Below are 22670 nucleotides of genomic sequence, written 5' to 3' on the forward strand. Positions count from 1 at the left end.
GCAACAGAGCGCCACAAGGTGCAATCTGTCACCCCTGTGCTGCATGTACAGAGTTGTACAATTCTTACAGTGCAGAAAAGCATTTAAAAGCTATTCATGTTCCACAAGGAGAGCACTTAGCCCTTAGTAATGCTGTTGAGTGTTTGCACAGTGCTGAAAATTCCCTTCCCTGCTGCTCTACAAGGGCTCTGTTTAGACCCCTTGTTTTGGCAATTTGCTTAGTACATATCAGCAAACTTTAATAAATAAACCTTGCTGAGAAAATGTGGTCATTTTTAGTGGCACCAACTGCTTTCTAATGCAAGCTTTATGAACTATTATACTGGCATGTTTATAAAGATTGTCTAATATTAGAAAATATGCTAATAACGGCAGGAAGAGGAGTAAAGGGGAGGGGCCAGAAAGAGGTCTGTAGTGGCATATGGAGGATGATATGGTCCTTGTAACAGAGATGATGGTGAAAGTCTAACCTATACTGAATATACATATGATCTCTGACATCGCATTCCCATTATTACCATCTATTTTCACTTTATAATAAAGAAAGTAAAACTTTGGCTAAGCTACATACTTTTTCACATTTTGAAAAGCGACAGATGCCTCACTCATCTGATTGTCTAGAAAAGACCAAAAGCTGTAACCCTTTCTAAGATTATTATTGTAACATGACGCGGCCATGTTTTGGTGGGCGAAACGTAGCCACGTCGAGTAACTCTTTTGTAATAAACCACTTCTCTTTTCATTTTTGTGCTGATCTGCTTTGTTTGTTGTATTGCTTTGCCTGCTGGCAGAGCTATGCCTCTTAATTCCCCCTGTTTACTAAGCTGCGCCAGCGCTAATGCCGACACAGCCCTTTCACTTTGAATGGGCTGTGTCAGCATTGCTGCGCAGCTTAGTAAACAGTAGGGATTGTGTACTAAGATAATTATTGGTCAAGATCTATTATCCAGTTAAAGCCTAATTGATACTAAGCACAAATATTGAAAAAATAGTTATGGAGAGTGGTAACTGAAATTAAAATATCTATTGTCGATAACTTATAATAATTAAGGGGCCCTTTTACTAAGCATTTAAAAACTGCTCAAAACTTGATGGTCCTTTTACTAAGCTGATGTAAAAGGAGGCCTGCGCTAGCGTCAGTGTGTGTTTTTGATGCTACAGTGAGCGCTAGCGCGCATTTACCTTAGCGTAAAATGGATTACCATGGGACATGCTCAGACGTCCTGCAGTACGTTCTAAATCTGTGCATGCTAAAAAAAAACATTGCTTAATTTTTTTGGAGGGGGCAAGTCTGAGGCAGAGAGTGGGCATTCCTGTGCTACTCAGTTAAGGCAGCTACATTACCACGCATTAACTGGCTAGTGCAGGATTACCGCGTGAACCCTTACTGTCTACAAACTAGGTGTTGGTCCATGCACATTTGATATAGCTTCTCAATGACTGCGCATTAATGGACAACATATCTTGTATTGTTATTTGAATATTTTTACCGCTGTAATTGTCTATTGGCTAAGTTTAACTTATTCTTGCTGTACACAGCCTTGAGTGCATTTCTTCAAAAGGGCAGTAAATAAATCAGTAAGGGATGTCCTGCATGTACGTGCAGGACGTCAGACTCAGAAGCCTGCCCTTGCAGATCAGCAACACGGCCGCGCCGGAGAAGAGAACTTCGGCTGGCGGGGGTTGGAGACCCCCGCCAGCAAAGGTACCTGACGGCGACGGCGGGGGAGGGTTGGCGATGGGCGGGGGGGGGGGGGGGTGTGAGGCCAGGGCCAAATTTACAGGGGCCCATGACCCTGTGGCCCCCATGTAGCTACGCCCCTGGGTTCAACTTACAAAACAGTAGTGTGCATAATAAATTACATGGAAAAATGGCCGTGGCTTTTTTCACCGCCACTGAGATTTAAATGTCCATCAGCTATTGATCAACTACTAAATTTTAAAGAACAATATTGGATCTTTGCACTTAGTCTGATTGGTTCATTTCTGTATATCCAATCGGGTGGTCTGAATCTCATTCAGCTACAAAATAGGTGTTGGTAAATGTTCAAGTGCAAATGGCCATACTCTAATGGGGAAATTACGTGTGGCTATTATTGCAGAAAGAGAAAAATCAGCCATTTCCTGGCAGAGCTAAAAGTGGCCTTAGCATGCGAGAAAGACCCGCACAGGGGATGGCGAGGTCGCTTTTTAGTGCTGCTCAGCAAAAGGGTTCCGTTGACTGTAATGGACTGCCGAGGGTCTCAGAAAGAATATTGATAATAAATAATTAAAACAAAATAAATAATAAATAAACTGTTAAGGGCCCCTTTTACAAAGGTGCGCTAAAAAGTGGCCTGTGCTACTTTTAGAGGGTGATTTTCCCACATGCTCAGGCCACCTCTTAGCGCATCTGCCAAAAGCCAAATGTGGCAATAAATCCAGAATTAGTGCCTGGCCATTTACTGCATGAACCCTTACCACCTCCTATTTACTTGGTGGTGCGAGCTCACGCGCTAACCCTGCGATAATCGGGCAGTGTGCAGCAATGTGGCCATGCCACAGATTAGCACTGGGAATGCACCCCCCCCCCCCATGGGAAACTGAACGTGCCAACTTCGGAACTACCGCTGGGCTCCTGCGCTACCCCGGTGGTAGGCCCGATTTGGTGCACGCTATCCTCGTGGTAGCCCTACTGCGCCTTTGTAAAAAGGCCCCTTAGTGCATACACATTTGGTATTCACCGCAGGATGCCTGAGCACGTCCAGCAGTATGCCATTTTAAACTGCGTTAGGCATTCATTAGCACCTAAAGCAGCTTAGTAAAAGGGCCCTGTGACAGAACAGTGGGTTTTTTAAGCCTGTAAATCTGCCTTAGGGGTCCTTTACTGAGGTGCACCGAAAAATGGCCTGCGCTAGTGTAGACACATCTATTGGACGTGAGCAGCTCCATTTTTTAGTGTGCCTGCAAAAAAAGGCCTTTTTTGGCCCAAAATAGACGTGCGGCAAAATAAAAATTGGCGTGCATCCATTTTGGGCCTGGGACCTTACCTCCACCCATTGACCTAACGGTAAAGTCTCACGTGTAAACTACGCAGTAATGGTCTATGCACGTACAATTTCGATTACTGCCCAGTTTGCGCCACCGCACCAGAAATTTTATGGTGCGCCTAGTGGATGCAAATAAAAAATTAAATTACTGCCTAGGCCACGTGGTAGCCGGGTGGTAGTTCACAATTGTTGCATGTAGGGCGCACATACGTGCCTAAGCAGCTTAGTAAAAGGGCCGCTTAATTAATTCTTGAAGTGTATTTCTCTAGTTTGGCCAGCAGGTGGTGCGTGTTTATGTTTTGAAGCTGCTGTTTAAGCCTTTTGGAAAGGCAGGCTGCAGTATACTTTCAAACTTGTTCTGGGCTCTGATTAGCCCAGGAGCTCAATTTCATCTGAAGTGTACTGGCTTTTGCCCCAGTCTTAGCCCAGGAGAAGAGAAAGACAGATCTCTCTGCTGAGGCCCTGTGATCAGTTATATTTGATAATCTGTGAGCAGCATATTTCCTGTCTCCCCAGGTACTTTTTAGAAAGTAAACAAATGTTTAGTTAGTGCTATAATTGATCCATATTTCAGTTACCTGTTATTGTTTTGCTGATTGCACTTTTTATGTTTCACTGTTCAATTTCTCAGACAATAAACAATATGAGAGGTCCTTTTACAAAGGCACGCTGAAAAATGGGCTGCGGTACTGTAGGCACATGTTATAGATGCAAGCAGATCCATTTTTCAGCGCACTTGTAAAAAGGCCTTTTTGAAATTTTTACCGAAAATGGGCATGCGGCAAAATAAAAATTGGTGCACGTCCATTTTGGGTCTGAGACCTTACCGCCAGCCATTGACAGTGGTAAGGTCTCTCACGCTAACCGTGCGGTAATCGCCTACGTGCGTCAAGTCGGAGTTACCGCCCAATTTTAGCCGCGCGCCAGAAAATAAAATATTTCTGCTGTGCATAACGGGCGTGCGTCAAAAAATGAAATTACTGCACAGGCCACGTAGTAGCCAGGCGGTAACTCCGAATTGACGCATGTTGGGTGCATGTAGGTGCCTACACAGCTTAGTAAAAGGGCCCCTTAGTTTTTTGGCTGTGCTTGTCTGGACTGATAAAGAATCCTGGTGGTTTGTTTGTTGGGTCTGTGAGTGCTTTCTGGGATCTGTGGGACCACTGGGAGTGTGGCCTCCAGTAACCTAGAAATCACTGGGGATAATTTGACATCAGGCGACTCGCCCAGAGGTGACTGTGACCCAGACAGTGGGAGCTACTGTAGAGCACAAGCGGCAGGTGCAGGTGGACCTAAGCTGTGTGGGGATAGACCATCTAAGTGGTCACAGGTAGGGTTACCATATTTGGTCCCCCCAAAAAAGAGGACACATGCCCCACCCCACCCCGCCCCCTTTCCCACCCTCGCTCCGCCCCGTCACATATTCCCCTCCCCCTGTCACACACCCCATCACCCCCTCCACTCCCCTCCCCTCCCCATCACCCCCCTTCCCTTACCTTTCTCTACTGCCCTGGGGCGGTCTAGTGACCTCTCGGCGACCATTTTGAATCAGCGCCGAGATCAGCAACAGGATGCAGGGCAGCGCTCCGGGCAGTAAAGAGGGGGCTCTTTCCTGCCCCGAAGGCAGAAGAGGTCACTAGACCACCAGGGCAGTAGAGTAATAAGTAAGGGGAGGGGAGAGCCGGGAGGCTAGCATAGGACGGCCTGCCAGCCAGCCTGCCCGGTTGCCCGGACATGTCCTGAAAAAGAGGACATGTCTGGGTAAATCTGGACATATGATAACCCTAGTCACAGGGTAACTCCAGGTGGGTGGCTAGGCATTTTGTCACAATCCTTTTGCCCTTCTTTTCTTCACAAGCCCTTTAGTTCTTCCCAATCACAGTTTGGCTGTTATCTTATAGTTTCTTATTTCATTTTTGTCTGCATAATCTTGTCAGTTTTCACTGACTAGACTTTAAGCTTTGAGGAGCAGGGCATGCCCATTACGTTTCTGTCCAGCATGTGCTAAACAATGATTATTAATAGCCATTCTTTTGCATTCATACATCTGTGTTATAATTTGTGTGTTTAGCAAGTGTAATTTCTCACAGTGCTAATAGGTAATGACCTATTCTGATTCCTTTTGCATCTCATCAGATCATTAGCATAGATGGTATATTAATCAAGCTGGTTTAAGTGCAATAAATAATGCAGGAGCCTAACACGCATTAACACATGTATTACTGCTGAGGCAATTCAGAGCCTTGGTCTTCTTTTGTTAGGAGATATTAAAAAAGCAAATCCAAGGAACGCATGGGCCTTTATCTAGGCTGGGGATGGAATTAAACTTTTCAAATTGCTTTTTTTTTTAATTTGTAAAGTTTACTGAACATACCACAAATATAACAACATTACCATGTCGCACCTCCTGCGTATCTAACATTTCCCGCACCCGAATTCTCACCTCAAGGTACAAACATATAAACATTAACCAATATCATAACATATCTCTCCTCCATTTTCTCCCCTCCTCTATGTTCCCCCTGTTCCCACCCACCTCCCCTCCCCCTCAACTTTCTCATCCCCTTCCTCTTTCTTCCTCTAGCCCGACCCCAATCCATCCCCATTCACCCTCCCCTCTGTCCCCCCTCCCCCATGTTCCGGTCTTTCCCTAAAAGCCTATCAAAATGCTTCCATTCAGTGGCGTAGCCACAGGTGGGCCTGGGTGGGCAGGGGCCCACCCAATTAAGGCTCAGGCCCACCCAACAGTAGCACACATTTAGCGGTAGCTGGTGGGGATCCCAAGCTCCGCCAGCTGAAGACTTCCCCCTGGTGGTAATGAAAACGCTATTCTCCATGATACTGGCACCTGCGCATGCTCAGTTTTCAGCGCGTGCCTGCTGCAGACTACTAAGGTGGAAAGAAGCGTTTTCCCACCAGCTGAGATTTTTTTTGGTGGTGGGTGAAGAGGAGAACACTTAATACCCACCCACTTCTTGCCTAGACACACCCAAAATTTGTTGTCTGGCTACGCCCCTGCTTCCATTCTTCTGCTTCTGGACTATACCTCCCCCGCCTTTTGTCTGTCAATTCTTCCATTGATATAAGTCCCCTAATTCTCTCTATCCAATGTTGTACTGCGGGCCCCTCTGTTTATTAGATTTGTTTCCTTTCTTGCTATTTGTTGCTTGTACAGATTTCTCCCTATAATGGTTATACTGTGGCATGATACTAAAACCTGAATTATTAAGCCTTTTCCCCAATCCACCTCCAACTGGCAAAAAAATGTGGTAAAAGGTTTTTGTACATCAGCTTCAGTCCTTGCTAAAGTAAAGCAGATTGCTTTATGCACTATTTTGCTGCCAGGTTTTATTCTCTGATTGTAAAAGCATATGAAAGTGCCCCAACTCTTGAAAACGTCAGTCACGCAGACTGTGTATATTTGATGCATTGTTTTGTTTTGGTTTTTTTCCTTTTATTTCTGTTATTGTATGCAGGGCCAACATTATGAAGAGGAAAAAAGAGCCTTAGGGCATGAAATAATCACACTCAATAACCATTTAATAGAGGCCAAATTGACAATAGATAAATTATCCGAAGATAACGTAAGTACTTAATGAACCATTTTTAAAAGCAAGACTGTTTGCATTCTTATATCGTATTTTGCTATTATTTGTAGCATTGATTAGAACAGTGAGCATGTGTGAAATGGTTTTATCTTAAAATCCTTAATTTGGGCATTTAACAGCATTGGAAATCTGTCATTTGTCTAACCAGCGGCAGGCCCATGCTCTGTTGACTGTGTATTTTTTTTTTTTGTTTAGCTTTGGGTTGCTTGCATGATCAGTAGAATGCACAGGCACAGTTATAGTTATGGTTATAGTTGGGGCTTCAGGTGACCATCATTCCTTCTTGGAAATGATCCTCTGAGAATATTCCGGTCTCTGGAGGGATGTTTACTAAGCTCCACTAAGCAGCTAGCACTAATGCTACATATGGTAGCTGTTAGCATGGTCTAGTACTAATGGCTTCACATACTAAAACCAACCAACATGGTACAATCTCATGCTAGCTGCTGTGGGATTCGGAATATTTATAGTTATTAGAAATTGTACATACCGCCAGGATCTAAGTGGTTTACAATACCATAGAATAAAAATACATAACAAAATAAAAAGGCACTCTATAAAAATGATAGAAAAGAACGAATACAGTCAAATCAAGAACAACCATTCAATAATAAAAGAAAAAATGGTCATGGGTGGAAATTGGGAACAGCTGGCACTGACAACTATGCATGGGATGTTACTGCATGCTCGTTGTCACGATCGTTGAAAGAGTAGCTGCATTTAATTCAAGTGGAATTTTAAAAAGTATAGAGAAGGGTGACGAACATGATAAAGGGGATGTGACGACTTCCCTATGAGGAAAGGCTAAAGTGGCTAGGGCTCTTCAGCTTGGAGAAAAGACTATTGAGGGAAGATATGATAAAGGTCTATAAAATAATGAGTGGAGTGGAATGGGTAGATGTGAAGGAGGAGTAGCCTAGTGGTTAGTGCAGTGGACTTTGATCCTTGGGAACTGAGTTCAATTCCCGCTGCAGCTCCTTGTGACTCTGGGCAAGTCACTTAACCCTCCATTGTCCCTGGTACAAAATAAGTACCTGAATATATGTACACCGCTTTGAATGTAGTTGCAAAAACCTGAGAAAGGCAGTATATCAAGTCCCATTTCCCTTTCCAAAAATACAAGGACTAGGGGGCATGCAATGAAGCTACAAAGTAGTAAATTTAAAACAAATTGGAGAAAATATTTCTTCACTTAATGTGTAATTAAACTCTGGAGTTTGTTGCCAGAGAACATGTTGAAATCAGTTAGATTAGCAGGGTTTAAAAAGGTTTGGATAAAAGAAAGGTCCATTAGCCATTATTAAGATGGACTTGGGGAAAATCCACTGCTTATTTCTAGGATAAGCAGCACAAAAAGCTGCCATTTTGAACCTAGTGGGTATGGGTCCTCCTCTGCAATTGAGCTATTCACTGGACTACAAGGGAGACCCACCATGTGAGTCCCAGGGAATCAAGGAATGCTAAGGGGGGATTACTACTTAGAGGTGCCTTTGGTTGAGGGGAGTCTCTTGAGGGGGGTTAGCTGTTTGGGGGTTGAACAAAAAAAATGTTCCAGGCCATGTGGAGGATTCGACACATCAGATACCTCCTTCCCAGAGACTTGTTTCGTACCCTTGTCCATTGGCTCGTCCTATCCCACCTGGATTATTGTAGTGGTATTTATGTGGGCTGCCAGGCCTCCTTATTGAAAACTTTCCAAACGGCTCAGAACACTGCGGCGAGGCTCATCCTAAACGAAAGGAGATTCGCACACGCCGACCCCCTGCGATTTAAACTTCATTGGCTGCCTGTACAGGAGCGCATTGCTTTTAAGATCTGCTCCCTAACACATAAAATCGTCTATGGGGCTGCTCCGGAATACATGCTTCCCTTGATCGATCTTCCGCCTAGAAATGCCAACCCTGCTGCTCGGTCCTATCTCCACCTCCATTTTCCAAATTGTAAGGGAGTTAAGTATAAGAAAATCTTCACCTCGTCTTTCCGTTATTGGAGTCCCAAATACTGGAACACGTTACCTCGTCACCTTAAAACTCAAGTGGACCATGCCCTTTTTAAGAAGTTGTTAAAGACATTCCTCTTTGCTAAGACTTACCCCTCAATTTACCATGTTGATTAAAGCATCCCTTGTTCCTTACCCTATCTAGTTCACTTTGTTAGTTTCTTCCCTCCTACTCACTTCTTTATGCTTGCCTAAACTGTTAAGTCTGTACTCTTATTTAATTCTCTGTAAGCCACATTGCGCCTGCATGTGTGGGAAAATGTGGGATATAAGTCACAAATAAATAAATAAATAAATAAATCTGTTGGCGGTCTACCTGTTGGGATGGCACTTTTTGGGGAATGCTGTTTGGGAAGTCAGGATGTACCACTGTGGCAGCTGACTTTTTTTGTTAGTAGAGGGGCCCACTTTATCTGTCTTGGCAAATAGTGTGAGGTGCAGTATCACAGACCCATGCAGCAAGTGTCTGCCATATGCGGTAAAAGCAAAGAAGATGATGGCAATGTACCACACTTTAAGTAGATGCAATAAACTGCAAAAACTTACCACGGTTTAGTAAATATACCCCCTATTTATTACAGAACATTCAGCCTGCCAAAGAGACCCACCTGCTATTCAGTTCTAATACTGCTGCCAAGTCTCTGGCAGTGTAGATTTAACACACAATTCTAATGAAAACAGACACCAGATTCAATGTAACCAGATTAAGTCACAGGTTTAAAACACTTGGCAAAGGTTAAAACACAGTTCCAATGAAAACACATTTAAGACAATTCCAGCATAAAAAGATGAAATCACTAGTACAGATGTTCAAAACTCAGTTCTCTAAAATCCCTTTAAGACAATACCAGCATAAAAATATAAAATCACAGAACATAGGCAATAGGATAGAGACAGATAAGGAACTTATAGAGGTCAGACCCTCTGCAAGTGAAAGGACAGGTTTTTTTTTTTGGGGGGGGGGGGTTGTGTGTTAATAAGATAGAATAAAAAGGGGGTGAAATAGAATAAAGGAGTCAATAGTTTATCAGGAAGATATTAAGAGATATTAAAGGAGATATTAAGAGCAGGACACAGGTAACCTCAGTTGCCAATCAAACCAAGTCTGAAAATCTGTGCACCATTTATATTTATTTAACGAAAATTCATTACTGACATGTATAACCAGGGCTGTTGAGAGGGGGACAGGGGGGCAAGATTCCCCGAGCCTGACCTCCATGGGGGGGCCATCTCCGGGGTCTCTCTCCTGCTCCTGAGGGGATCCGGGTGATTGCGTTCTGGCTGGGGAGGAGCAGACACAAGATTCCAAATTGGGTTTGGCTTCGTGGCCTCTGGTCTGGCTGGCGGGGGTCCCCAAGCCCCGCCACCAGAAGCTTTCCTCCTGCGCTGTTCTCCGCCTCATTGTCTGCCCTGCAGCTGCTTCCCCTCATGTCATGCAAGGTTCCATGTTAGGAGTTACGGACCAAGAAAGGGATCTGGGTGTCGTCGTCGATAATACACTGAAACCTTCTGCTCAGTGAAGCGAATAGAATGTTGGGTATTATTAGGAAAGGTATGGAGAACAGGTGTGAGGATGTTATAATGCCATTGTATCGCTCCATGGTGCGACCGCACCTTGAGTATTGTGTTCAATTCTGGTCGCCGCATCTCAAGAAAGATATAGTAGAATTGGAAAAGGTGCAGCGAAGGGCGACTAAAATGATAGCAGGGATGGGAAAACTTCCCTATGAAGAAAGACTAAGGAGGCTAGAGGGCTTTTCAGCTTGGAGAAGAGACGGCTGAGGGGAGACATGATAGAGGTATATAAAATAATGAGTGGAGTGGAACAGGTGGATGTGAAGCGTCTGTTCACGCTTTCCGAAAATACTAGGACTAGGGGGCATGCGATGAAACTACAGAGTAGTAAATTTAAAACAAACTGGAGAAAAGTTTTCTTCACCCAACGCATAATTAAACTCTGGAATTCGTTGCCAGAGAACATGGTGAAGGCGGTTAGCTTGGCAGAGTTTAAAAAGGGGTTATACAGTTTCCTAAAGGACAAGTCTATAAACCACTACTAAATGGACTGGGGAAAAATCCATAATTCCAGGAATAACATATATAGAATGTTTGTACATTTGGGAAGCTTGCCAGGTGCTCTTGGCCTGGATTGGCCGCTGTCATGGACAGGATGCTGGGCTCGATGGACCCTTGGTCTTTTCCCAGTGTGGCATTACTTATGTACTTTGTAAACAAGGCTCCTACTGGCTAAGTCCGTGAAGCCTCCTCACCACCAGCACCGAGCTCTCTGTTTTCCTCTTTATGTGTTTCTTCTTCTTTCTGGGGCCTGGTTTTGGGATTGGCAACCCAAGCCCCTTTTCTTCTTCAGCTCCTCGGCTGTTTTAAACCCAGTCCAATTACAGCCAGGCTTCTCTCAGCACAGTTCAATGGAGCTAGGCTGTTTCAAACACAGTCCAAGTACAGCCAGGCTTCTCTCAGCACAGCTCAATAAAGTCAGGCTGTTTCTAACACAGTCCAATTACAGCCAGGCTTCTCTCAGCACAGCTCAATAAAGTCAGGCTGTTTCTAACCCAGTCCAAGTACAGCCAGGCTTCTCTCAGCACAGCTCAATAAAGTCAGGCTGTTTCTAACACAGTCCAATTACAGCCAGGCTTCTCTCAGCACAGTTCAATGGAGCTAGGCTGTTTCAAACACAGTCCAAGTACAGCCAGGCTTCTCTCAGCACAGCTCAATAAAGTCAGGCTGTTTCTAACACAGTCCAATTACAGCCAGGCTTCTCTCAGCACAGCTCAATAAAGTCAGGCTGTTTCTAACACAGTCCAAGTACAGCCAGGCTTCTCTCAGCACAGCTCAATAAAGCCAGGCTGTTTCTAACACAGTCCAATGACAGCCAGGCTTTTCTCAACTCAGTTCCATATAGCCAGGCTGTGCTAAACCCAGTCCAAAATACAGCCAGGCTTTTCTCCACTCAGTTCAATATAGCCAGGCTGTTCAAAACACAGTCCCAATTACAGCCAGGCTTTTCTCAACTCAGTTCCATATAGCCAGGCTGTGCTAAACACAGTCCAAAATACAGCCAGGCTTTTCTCCACTCAGTTCAATATAGCCAGGCTGTTCAAAACACAGTCCCAATTACAGCCAGGCTTTTCTCAACTCAGTTCCATATAGCCAGGCTGTGCTAAACACAGTCCAAAATACAGCCAGGCTTTTCTCCACTCAGTTCAATATAGCCAGGCTGTTCCAAACACAGTCCCAATTACAGACAGGCTTTGCGCGGGCTCAAAGCCTCGGGTCCCACCCTCTTGGTCAGCCTTACTCTCCTGACCTCCTCCCGCATGACCCGGGCATTCCCACTATACCTCCTGCTCGGGCTGCCTCAGAGCCAAGAGTTCCATCGGTTCTTCTGAGACATTCTCTGGCTCCTCTTGCTCCATGGCCTCCTGTTCCTCCTCCTCCTCTCTCTCTGGAGCCCAGTCCATTTTCTCCTCTCCCCACCCCTTTTCCAGCTGATCTCTCTTTTCCTCATTAACCGGGCTAGGCTGCTTTTCCTTCCCCCACCCCCGGTTCAGCCACCTCCTCTACCAGGGTGGTGACTCAGCTTTTCCCCTTTTCTGGCAGCCCTCTTCTGGAGCTTCTTGGTTTTGCACCCTATTTCCCTTTACCCGGGGTTCTCCTGGGGCTTTCTGGGAGTTGTAGTTTCTTATTGGTATGTCCCTCTTAGGCAAAACAGGAGCCCCCCTAGGGTCTTCCCTCCTAACCTCCACCTCTCTTTTCCCCTGTAGGAAGCTGGGGTTCCTCTCCACCCTTTTCCTTCCTTCATACTCCTTACATACCCCCCCCCCTTAAGATTTCACTCCCCAATTCTTTTTCCTTTTCCTCCTTATCCTCTCCTACCCGGGATAGGGCATCCACATTTCCCAAACATCTCCCCGGACGATGCTCCACTGTGTACTGGAAGGGTTGCAATGCCAAGTACCAGCGCATTAGCCTTCCGTTATTATTTTTCATTAAATTCAGCCACTTCAATGGAGCATGGTCCGTTACTAGCTTAAAAGGCCTCCCTTCGAGATAGACCGTACACTCTTGTACCGCCCATCTTATTGCTAAACATTCCTTCTCTATGGTGGAGTAATGGTCCTCATGAGGTAGGAGTTTACGGCTTAGATACAGTACCGGATGTTCTGCCCCTTCATGTTCCTGAGACAGCACTGCCCCTAGCCCCCTCCCCGAAGCATCGGTTTGCAGAATAAAGGGTTTTTCGAAATCTACGGCTTTCAACACCGGTTCCTGGCATAAGGCCTTCTGCATCTGCTCTAAGGCCCCCAACTCCTCCTCCCCCCACCTCAGCTGATCCGGACTCTTACCCTTCAACATGTCCGTTAAGGGAGTGGCCATTTCGGAAAAGTGAGGGATGAACCTCCTGTAATACCCCACCATACCCAGAAAACTACGCAATTGTTTTTTCCTGTTGGGCCTGGGAAATTCTTGGATGCTTTTAACTTTATTCAGTAAGGGTCGCACCTCCCCCCGGCCTACGTTATACCCTAAATACTTCACCCTATACTGGGCAAAGTAACATTTCTTCGGGTTCAGGGTAAGTCCGGCCTCCCTAAAAGATTGCATCACCGCCCCTACGTGTTTCAAATGGGTGTTCCAGTCCTCACTGTGTATTACCACATCATCCATATATGCCGCAGCATATGTCTGATGTGGTCTGAGGACCCGGTCAAGCAATCTTTGGCAGCTCGCCGCCGCCGAATTAAGGCCAAAGGGGAGCCTTTTGAATTGGTACAAGCCTATGGGGGTACTAAAAGCTGTCTTGGCTTGAGCTCCCGGAGACAGGGGAATCTGCCAGTATCCTTTTGTTAAATCAAGGGTCGTAAGATACTGTGCTGACCCCAACCGGTCCACCAGCTCCTCAATATAAGGCATAGGATAGGCATCCGTCCGAGAGATAGTATTAAGTTGGCGGAAATCAATACAAAATCTCCACTCCCCTTCAGGTTTTGGGACTAATACCACTGGGCTTGACCAGGGACTATGGGACTCCTCAATTACCCCAAAATCTAACATTTCCTGCACTTGTTTAATGACTTCCCTCCTTTTCATTGGGGAGAGTCTATAGGGCCTTTGCCGTACTATCTTATCCCGTTCCGTTACAATATCATGCTCTACTAGGTGGGTATTCCCCGGGCATGCCGTCAAAACATCTTTAAAGCGTTCTAAAAGCCTTCTTATCTCCTTTTTCTGCCCCTGGGGTAGCCGGGGGTTAACTCCGGGCTCGCCGGGCTTGAAAATCTCCCGTATTTGAGGCCCTAACTCCTCTCCTTCCTTCTCTTCCCCCCGAGTTTGAAACCCTACCCTAGCTACCCAAGGTTTCATAAGATTAACGTGAAAAGTCTGAACCCGACCCCTCTCATTTGCCACCTCATACGTGAGGGGACCGAGTCTCCTCCTCACCACCCAGGGTCCTTTCCACCTAGAGGCGAACCTATGTGGATCTTCCGATATCAGGATAAGGACCCTATCCCCGGATGCAAACTCCCTTTCCCCTCTATCGTAATACCCCTTTTGTTGTTCTTGGCTCTGTTCCAGCCGGTCCCGGGCATATTCCTGTATCCTATCCAATCGGCCCCTCAGATCCCGTAAATATTCAACCACAGACTGATCGGTGGTTTCGGGCAGCACCCAATGCTCCTGTACGATATCTAACATACCCCTGGGTCTCCTACCAAACATTAACTCATAAGGTGAAACTCCTAAAGAGTCTTGCACCTTCTCCCGGTATGCATATAGCACAAATGGTAAAAGCTGGTCCCATCCGGTCCTATCCTCTCCTAAGGCTTTTTTTAGCATACCCTTTAAGGTCCTGTTAAAGCGTTCCACCATCCCATTGGTTTGCGGATGGTAAGCTGCCGTGCGTACATGTTTTATCCCAAACGCCTCCCATACTTGCCTTAAGGTATGTGACATAAAATTGGACCCCCTGTCGGTCAAGACTTCTTGGGGAAAACCGACCTCACAAAAAATTTTTATGAGTTCCCGGGCAATACCCTTCGCTGAAATGTTCCTTAAGGGCAGGGCCCATGGATACCTGGTGGCCATGTCCATAACTACTAAGACATAGAGGAACCCTCTCTGTGACCTAGTTACAGGCCCCACAATATCCATGGCTATCCGCCTCCCCGGTTGCTCTACCCTCGGAAGAGGCTTTAACGGTGCTTTAGGAGGGAATCTGTCTGATACCTTTTGACAGTTGGTGCAGGACTTGCAGTACTTCTCCACCTCCCCATAAACACCTGGCCAATAAAACCTCGCCAATATTTGAGTCAGGGTAGCCTGGGAGCCCTTATGTCCGCCCAGAGGATGATCATGGGCCAGCCTTACCACCAAAGGACGAAAAGCCCGGGGGATCACTAGCTGTCTCCCTCCTCCCGAGTTTTCCCAGCTTGGCACCCTTCGATATAATATGTTCCCTTCTATCATGAACCCCGGAGCTACCTGACCTTCTCCCTGGCGCGCCCTTTCCCAGGCATACTCTAAAGTAGGGTCAGTGGCCTACTCCCTATGAAATTGGGGAAACTGCTCTCTTAATTCTTCCGGAGCCACCGGCAGGTAACTCTCCCTCTGTACCCGCTGAAAAGCCTCCCTTCGATCTTTCTGTTCTTTTTTTTTTTCCGCTTTTCTCTTTTTTTTTCGGCCCGGCTCGCCCAAGACCTCCCCCTGAAAAGGAAAAACAGCCCCTATGCCTTCCTCTTCCCCGTCCGCCTCGCGGTGAGACTGCGCTCTGGTAGTGACCAACACTTTTTTCTCGCCCATACACTCTATAAACGGTGGCCAATCCCTCCCCAAAATCATGTCCTGGGGCAATCGGGGTAGAACGGCCATGGCCAGCTCTATCTCCCCGGTGGGCCCCTGTAAGTTGAACCGTTGGAGCGCATAACGTGTCTTGGCCCCATGAATACATTGTATGGACACCCCTCCATCATAGGTATCCCTACCCGGGGTCCTCCTCTTTCGTATTTGTTGCCACAACCTCCTAGAGATCATGGATTGGTCTGCCCCAGAGTCTAACATGGCTGTGATGGGCACTCCCTCCACCTTAACCTGAGTTAGGTATCGGGGCCTAAACCCTTGGGCCACCTGAGAGATCCACCCCTCCCGCCACTGGCAATCTTTTTTGAAGTGTCCAGCCTTACCACACTTAAAGCACACCTTGCTCCCAAAAGGAGTAGCCTTTCTACTCTGGCCGGTGTCCAGCCCTGTCTTTTTACTCCCTGCGGGGGTCTCCGGCTTAACTAGGGAAACTTTTTGCTCCCCTTTTTCTAACACCCGAGCCTTGCCTCCCTCCCGCTCTGGTCCACCCCACTGCTGGGCTTCTAGGTAACACTCCAACCCCAAGGTCACCCCCTCTACCGTCTTACATCCCCTCTTTATTAATTCTGCCCTAATCTCGGCTGGCAGACCCTGGAGGAATTGCTCCACTACCAGTTCTTGCAGTACCTCGTGCAGGGTGTGTTGCTCGGGCTCCACCCATTTTTTCACTAAATCCATTAGTTTATTTGCTACCGCTTTAGGGGGGGTTCCCTTTTCCCATTTAGTGGCTCTAAACTTACGCCTGTAAGCTTGTGTACTGAGTCCATATCTGTCCTTAATAGCCTCTTTCAACCTTCCATAGTTGGCAGCCTCCCCAGGAGACAAATCCCTAAAGGCTGCCAGCGCCTCCCCTGACAAAGACGGCACCAATCTCATGGCCCACTGCTCTTGTGGCCACCCAGCCGCCCCAGCCACCCTCTCAAATGCAGTCAAAAAATCGTCCACATTATCCTGCTCGGACAACTTTCCCCAGTTAAGTGAATGCATGGAGACTTGTCCTACCGCACCGCTTCCTCCGGGCCCCAGTCCATTCGCTCCTATGTCCCCCTCTCGTGGAGCACTAGCACCTCTTTGGAAAAAGTCTTGTAGCATGTTTAGTACTGGTTGCTGCTGATCCCTGGCCGCCATCAATGAGTCCTCGACTATCTATGCTGTCAGCTCCTGCTGTTTTTGGAACTGCAGAGTCATCCACCCGAAGATCTCCTTGGGGTCCATCCTGGCACTGGAATCGTCACCTGGAAAAAAAAAACAACAGAGAACCACCTCCAAGTGCGATTACCCCACTTATGTTGGACTCTTTCTCTGCTCCCTCTACCCCTCCCCCAAGTTGGGCCCGCTTACCGGAACCCAAGACGGGTCTGCGCCTTTCTCAGCGTTGGCCCTCTCGGGGGCTTTTCGTCTAGGCAGGTCGCGGCCTCCTCTAGCGACAGGTCCTGCAGATGATCCCACCACTGCCACCACTTGTAAACAAGGCTCCTACTGGCTAAGTCCGTGAAGCCTCCTCACCACCAGCACCGAGCTCTCTGTTTTCCTCTTTATGTGTTTCTTCTTCTTTCTGGGGCCTGGTTTTGGGATTGGCAACCCAAGCCCCTTTTCTTCTTCAGCTCCTCGGCTGTTTTAAACCCAGTCCAAGTACAGCCAGGCTTCTCTCAGCCCAGCTCAATAAAGTCAGGCTGTTTCTAACACAGTCCAATTACAGCCAGGCTTCTCTCAGCACAGTTCAATGGAGCTAGGCTGTTTCAAACACAGTCCAAGTACAGCCAGACTTCTCTCAGCCCAGCTCAATAAAGTCAGGCTGTTTCTAACACAGTCCAAGTACAGCCAGGCTTCTCTCAGCACAGCTCAATAAAGTCAGGCTGTTTCTAACACAGTCCAATGACAGCCAGGCTTTTCTCAACTCAGTTCCATATAGCCAGGCTGTGCTAAACCCAGTCCAAAATACAGCCAGGCTTTTCTCCACTCAGTTCAATATAGCCAGGCTGTTCAAAACACAGTCCCAATTACAGCCAGGCTTTTCTCTGTTGGATTATTTGTAGTAAATAATTAGCAGATTTTAGTACACACAGCTTCAGCTTTAGAAATGTTAATTTCTTTCTTCATCTCTCTCTCATTCACCCCTGAATAATTCACTGCTGAGTCACTTTAAAGTTGAAGTAACAAAACATCTGTTTACTCACAGTTTGCAGTTAGATTATAATCAGACAGGCTTATATATACATAATACTATACATTTGTATTATCAGCTCTTTCCATGTGCTTAGATGGTAATGGATGCTCACACCACCATAGATCCTCTCAGGTTAGGAGAGATCATGAGCTCCATGTGCTCCATGTGCTGCATCTGCTGTGTCTAACCCCCACAGGAAGTTGCATAGCTGTGTGACCTCTCTAAGTAATTCACATCAGAGGTCACAGAGTAATCACAGAGAAATAATAGGTGACAGGCAATGCATGTAAAATACAATACATTCCAACATTCTCAACTCAGTTCCATATAGCCAGGCTGTGCTAAACCCAGTCCAAAATACAGCCAGGCTTTTCTCCACTCAGTTCAATATAGCCAGGCTGTTCAAAACACAGTCCCAATTACAGCCAGGCTTTTCTCAACTCAGTTCCATATAGCCAGGCTGTGCTAAACACAGTCCAAAATACAGCCAGGCTTTTCTCCACTCAGTTCAATATAGCCAGGCTGTTCCAAACACAGTCCCAATTACAGACAGGCTTTGCGCGGGCTCAAAGCCTCGGGTCCCACCCTCTTGGTCAGCCTTACTCTCCTGACCTCCTCCCGCATGACCCGGGCATTCCCACTATACCTCCTGCTCGGGCTGCCTCAGAGCCAAGAGTTCCATCGGTTCTTCTGAGACATTCTCTGGCTCCTCTTGCTCCATGGCCTCCTGTTCCTCCTCCTCCTCTCTCTCTGGAGCCCAGTCCATTTTCTCCTCTCCCCACCCCTTTTCCAGCTGATCTCTCTTTTCCTCATTAACCGGGCTAGGCTGCTTTTCCTTCCCCCACCCCCGGTTCAGCCACCTCCTCCACCAGGGTGGTGACTCAGCTTTTCCCCTTTTCTGGCAGCCCTCTTCTGGAGCTTCTTGGTTTTGCACCCTATTTCCCTTTACCCGGGGTTCTCCTGGGGCTTTCTGGGAGTTGTAGTTTCTTATTGGTATGTCCCTCTTAGGCAAAACAGGAGCCCCCCTAGGGTCTTCCCTCCTAACCTCCACCTCTCTTTTCCCCTGTAGGAAGCTGGGGTTCCTCTCCACCCTTTTCCTTCCTTCATACTCCTTACAACTTATGTCGTGCATGCTCGGTTTTGATTAAATTGAGCATGAGCGATGTGAGGGGGAAGTAGCCGCAGGGCAGGCAATGTGGCAGAGAACAGCGTTGGAGGAAGGATTCTGCTGGCAGGGCTTGGGGACCCCCGCCAATCAAGGTGTGCGGAATTGCAGTGGGGGGCAGGGAGGAGGGGCAAAATGTGCCCCCCACCCCCGCACTTTGAGCTTCAGCCCCCATAATGTTTGAAGTCTGGCTACGCGGTGTCATTATGGGGCTGCAGCGGTGGTCTTGCCCCAGGCCGGCTCAGTCTCTCGGCTGCCCTGTGCATAACAGGTCACAATGCATGACAGAAAGAAAACCTTAACAAAAGTGATGTGTCATGATATATTAAACAAACTGAAGCAGCTAGCTACGCTACCAACTGGGAATTTATGCTGAAAGATTGTTTCCACCTTCACAAAGATAACTGAGGAAGGCAATGGCAAACTACACTGCTAATAGTCTGTCAAGAAACTGTCATATAATTGGGACCCCCCATAAGTTAATCAAGACATGCATACAGGGGACTACTTTTATCTTTTCTTTCCTTTATAGATTACTAGTGAAAACAAGTTTACTTACCAGTAGCAGGTGTTCTCTGAGGACAGCAGAAGACAAATCCTCACACACGGGCGATGCCACCGATGGAGGCCGGCCAAGAAAGCTCTATGTCAAAAAAAGGTTTTTTTAGAAGCCTCTGAATAAGTCTACTGCATGTGTAGAGTTGTTCCTACCTGCCACTTTCATGTGGGACCTCCTCAGTCCTTTATAAGCTAGAGGAATACAAATCTTTGGGGTGGCAGGAGAGTTGTGAGGACTTATGTCCTGCTGTCTTTGGAGAATACCTGCTACATGTAAGTTACTTTGTGGCTTACCGCTCACTAAGAAGGAACTACCGCAGCAGCCCAACGGTAGTTCCCACCCCCAGTGTGCCATCATAAGTACATAAGCACTGCCACGCTGGGAAAAGACCAAAGGTCCATCAAGCCCAGCACTCTGTCTCCGACAGCGGCCAATCCAGGCCCCAAGAACCTGGCAAAACCCCCGAATTTAATAATGATCAATGGACTTTTCCTTCAGGAATCTGTCCAGACCCCCTTTAAACTCAGCAAGGCCAGCTGCCGTCACTACCTTCTCCGGCAATGAGTTCCAGAGCCTAATATGCGCTGAGTAAAGAAAACCTTTCTCCGATTTGTTTTAAACCTACCACATTCTAATTTCATCTTGTGTCCCCTGGTTCTATTATTGTTAGAAAGCGTAAACAAAGGCTTCACATCTGTCCGCTCTACCCCACTCATTATTTTGTAGACCTCTATCATATCACCCCTCAGCCGCCTTCTCTCCAGGCTAAAGAGTCCTAGCCGTCTTAACCTCTCCTCATAGGGTGGTCGTCCCATCCCTTTTATAATCTTTGTCGCCCTTCTCTGCACCTTCTCCAATTCCTTTATATCTTTTTTGAGATGAGGCGACCAGAACTGAACACAATACTCTAGGTGCGGTCGCACCATGGAGCGATATAACAGCATTATAACATCCTCATGCTTGTTTTCCATCCCTTTTCTAATAATACTCAACATTCTGTTGGCCGCCTTAGCCGCCGCAGCACATTGAGCTGAAGATTTCAACATCCTATCCACGATGACTCCCAAATCCCATTCTTGGTCCGTAACTACAGTGCTACAAAAATATTGTACCTGACGGTAATCAAGCAGTGCCATGCACTGCCCAGTTACTGCTGGGTTAGCGCAAGAGCCCTTACCGCCACCTCAGTGGGTGGCGGTAAGGGCCAATTCCTGAAGAAAAGAAAGACCTATCTTTTACCCGGTAAAAGGGGGCCTCGGTGCGCATCAAAAACATGCACTGACACCAGTGCAGTCATGAAGGTATTTCTAGTTTTCCTGCGTGCAAAGAGCAGAGGGTGCACGAACCACAAAAAAAAAACCAACATGTAACAAAACATGGCACATGCTTTGTTTTTCTTGACTATAACGTGCAATAGTAAAATGTCACAAAAATGGCAAACTTTTTTTTAATGACTTCAAACATAATTTTGATGCAAGCTTTAAAACTGGGCTTTTTTTGTTTTGCTTTTTTTTAGGAGCTCTATAGAAAGGACTGCAATCTAGCTTCTCAGCTGCTTCAGAGCAACAAGACATACCACAGGGCACATAAACTCTCTGAGGTAATGTTGCCAAATTTACTTATCCTATGTAAAAGATATACTATGATCTAACATCAGTCTGTACTATAGACAGCACTGTCTTATGTGCACTGCCTTGCAAGATACCAGAGCTCAAGAATGGTCCCCTGGGTCTTGTTTCATAGGTTCATTGCTCTTGGGACTGTCATGTTCTTTGGGGAATAGATGGAAAAGACATGATTGCATTTTCATAATCCTCTGGCATCTCTATTGGGAGCAGAGGTTTATGTGCAGTTAATTTTGACATCATTTTTTTTTGGGGGGGGGGGGGGAGGAGAATGAGATTAGAAATACTTTAGAAAGGTTAGACGTAGGCGCACTGGAAAGAAAAGGCTTGGACCAATACACTATCAGAGTGGCTATTATCTTGACCAGTCTTTCTCTATTCCCCTTTTCCATCCAGCAGCTCTGCTTTCGCTCCCCATCCTTCCAATGTCTCCCCTATTTCTTTCTGCATTCTTCCATCCAGCGTCTTCCCTCTTTCTCTCCCTATCCTTCCGTTTTCCCTCTCTCTCTCCACATCCTTCCATCTGTTTTTCCCTCTCTCTCTCCCCATCCTTCCATCTGTTTTCCCCCCTCTCTCCTCATCCTTCCATCTGTTTTCCCTCTCTCTTTCCCCATCCTTCCATCTGTTTTTCCCTCTCTCCCCAATCCTTCCATGTGTTTTTCCCTCTCTCTCCCCATCCTTCCGTTTTTCCCCTCTCTCCCCAATCCTTCCATCTGTTTTCCCTCTCTCTTTCCCCAATCCTTCCATGTGTTTTTCCCTCTCTCTCCACATCCTTCCATCTGTTTTTCCCTCTCTCTCTCCCCATCCTTCCATCTGTTTTCCCCCCTCTCTCCTCATCCTTCCATCTGTTTTCCCTCTCTCTTTCCCCATCCTTCCATCTGTTTTTCCCTCTCTCCCCAATCCTTCCATGTGTTTTTCCCTCTCTCTCCCCATCCTTCCATCTGTTTTTCCCCTCTCTCCCCAATCCTTCCATCTGTTTTTCCCTCTCTCTCCCCAATCCTTCCATCTGTTTTTCCCTCTCTCTCCCCATCCTTCCATCTGTTTTCCCTCTCTCTCTCCCCATCCTTCCATCTTTTTCCCCTCTCTCCCCAATCCTTCCCTCTGTGGTTTTCCCTCTCTCTCTCTCTCCCAAATCCTTCCCTCTGTTGTTTTCCCTCTCTCCCCAATCCTTCCATCTGTTTTTCCCTCTCTCTCCCCATCCTTCCATCTGTTTTCCCTCTCTCTTTCCCCAATCCTTCCATGTGTTTTTCCCTCTCTCCCCCCATCCTTCCATCTGTTTTTCCCCTCTCTCCCCAATCCTTCCATCTGTTTTTTCCCTCTCTCCCCATCCTTCCATCTGTTTTCCCTCTCTCTCTCCCCATCCTTCCATCTGTTTTTCCCCTCTCTCCCCAATCCTTCCCTCTGTTTTCCCTCTCTCTCTCTCTCTCCCCAATCCTTCCCTCTGTTGTTTTCCCTCTCTCTCTCTCTCCCCAATCCTTCCCTCTGTTGTTTTCCCTCTCTCTCTCTCTCTCTCTCCCCAATCCTTCCTTCTGTTGTTTTCCCTCTCTCTCTCTCTCCCCAATCCTTCCCTCTGTTGTTTTCCCTCCCTCTCTCTCTCCCAAATCCTTCCCTCTGTTGTTTTCCCTCTTTCCCCAATCCTTCC

At 46.8% G+C, this 22670-nt stretch overlaps 1 protein-coding gene across 1 annotated transcript in view; it reads left to right on the forward strand.

Annotated features, from left to right (window-relative positions):
* BEGAIN (brain enriched guanylate kinase associated) overlaps positions 1-22670 on the forward strand; it is a 219241-nt gene that overhangs the window by 190462 nt on the left and 6109 nt on the right. The window contains exons 5-6 of the mRNA XM_030214925.1: positions 6506-6613; positions 20920-21003. Of these exons, the coding sequence (XP_030070785.1) occupies positions 6506-6613; positions 20920-21003 (192 nt within the window). The remainder of the gene's footprint in view (positions 1-6505; positions 6614-20919; positions 21004-22670) is intronic.

The sequence above is a fragment of the Microcaecilia unicolor genome, chromosome 9 (assembly GCF_901765095.1).
Source record: "Microcaecilia unicolor chromosome 9, aMicUni1.1, whole genome shotgun sequence".
NCBI lineage: Eukaryota > Metazoa > Chordata > Amphibia > Gymnophiona > Siphonopidae > Microcaecilia > Microcaecilia unicolor.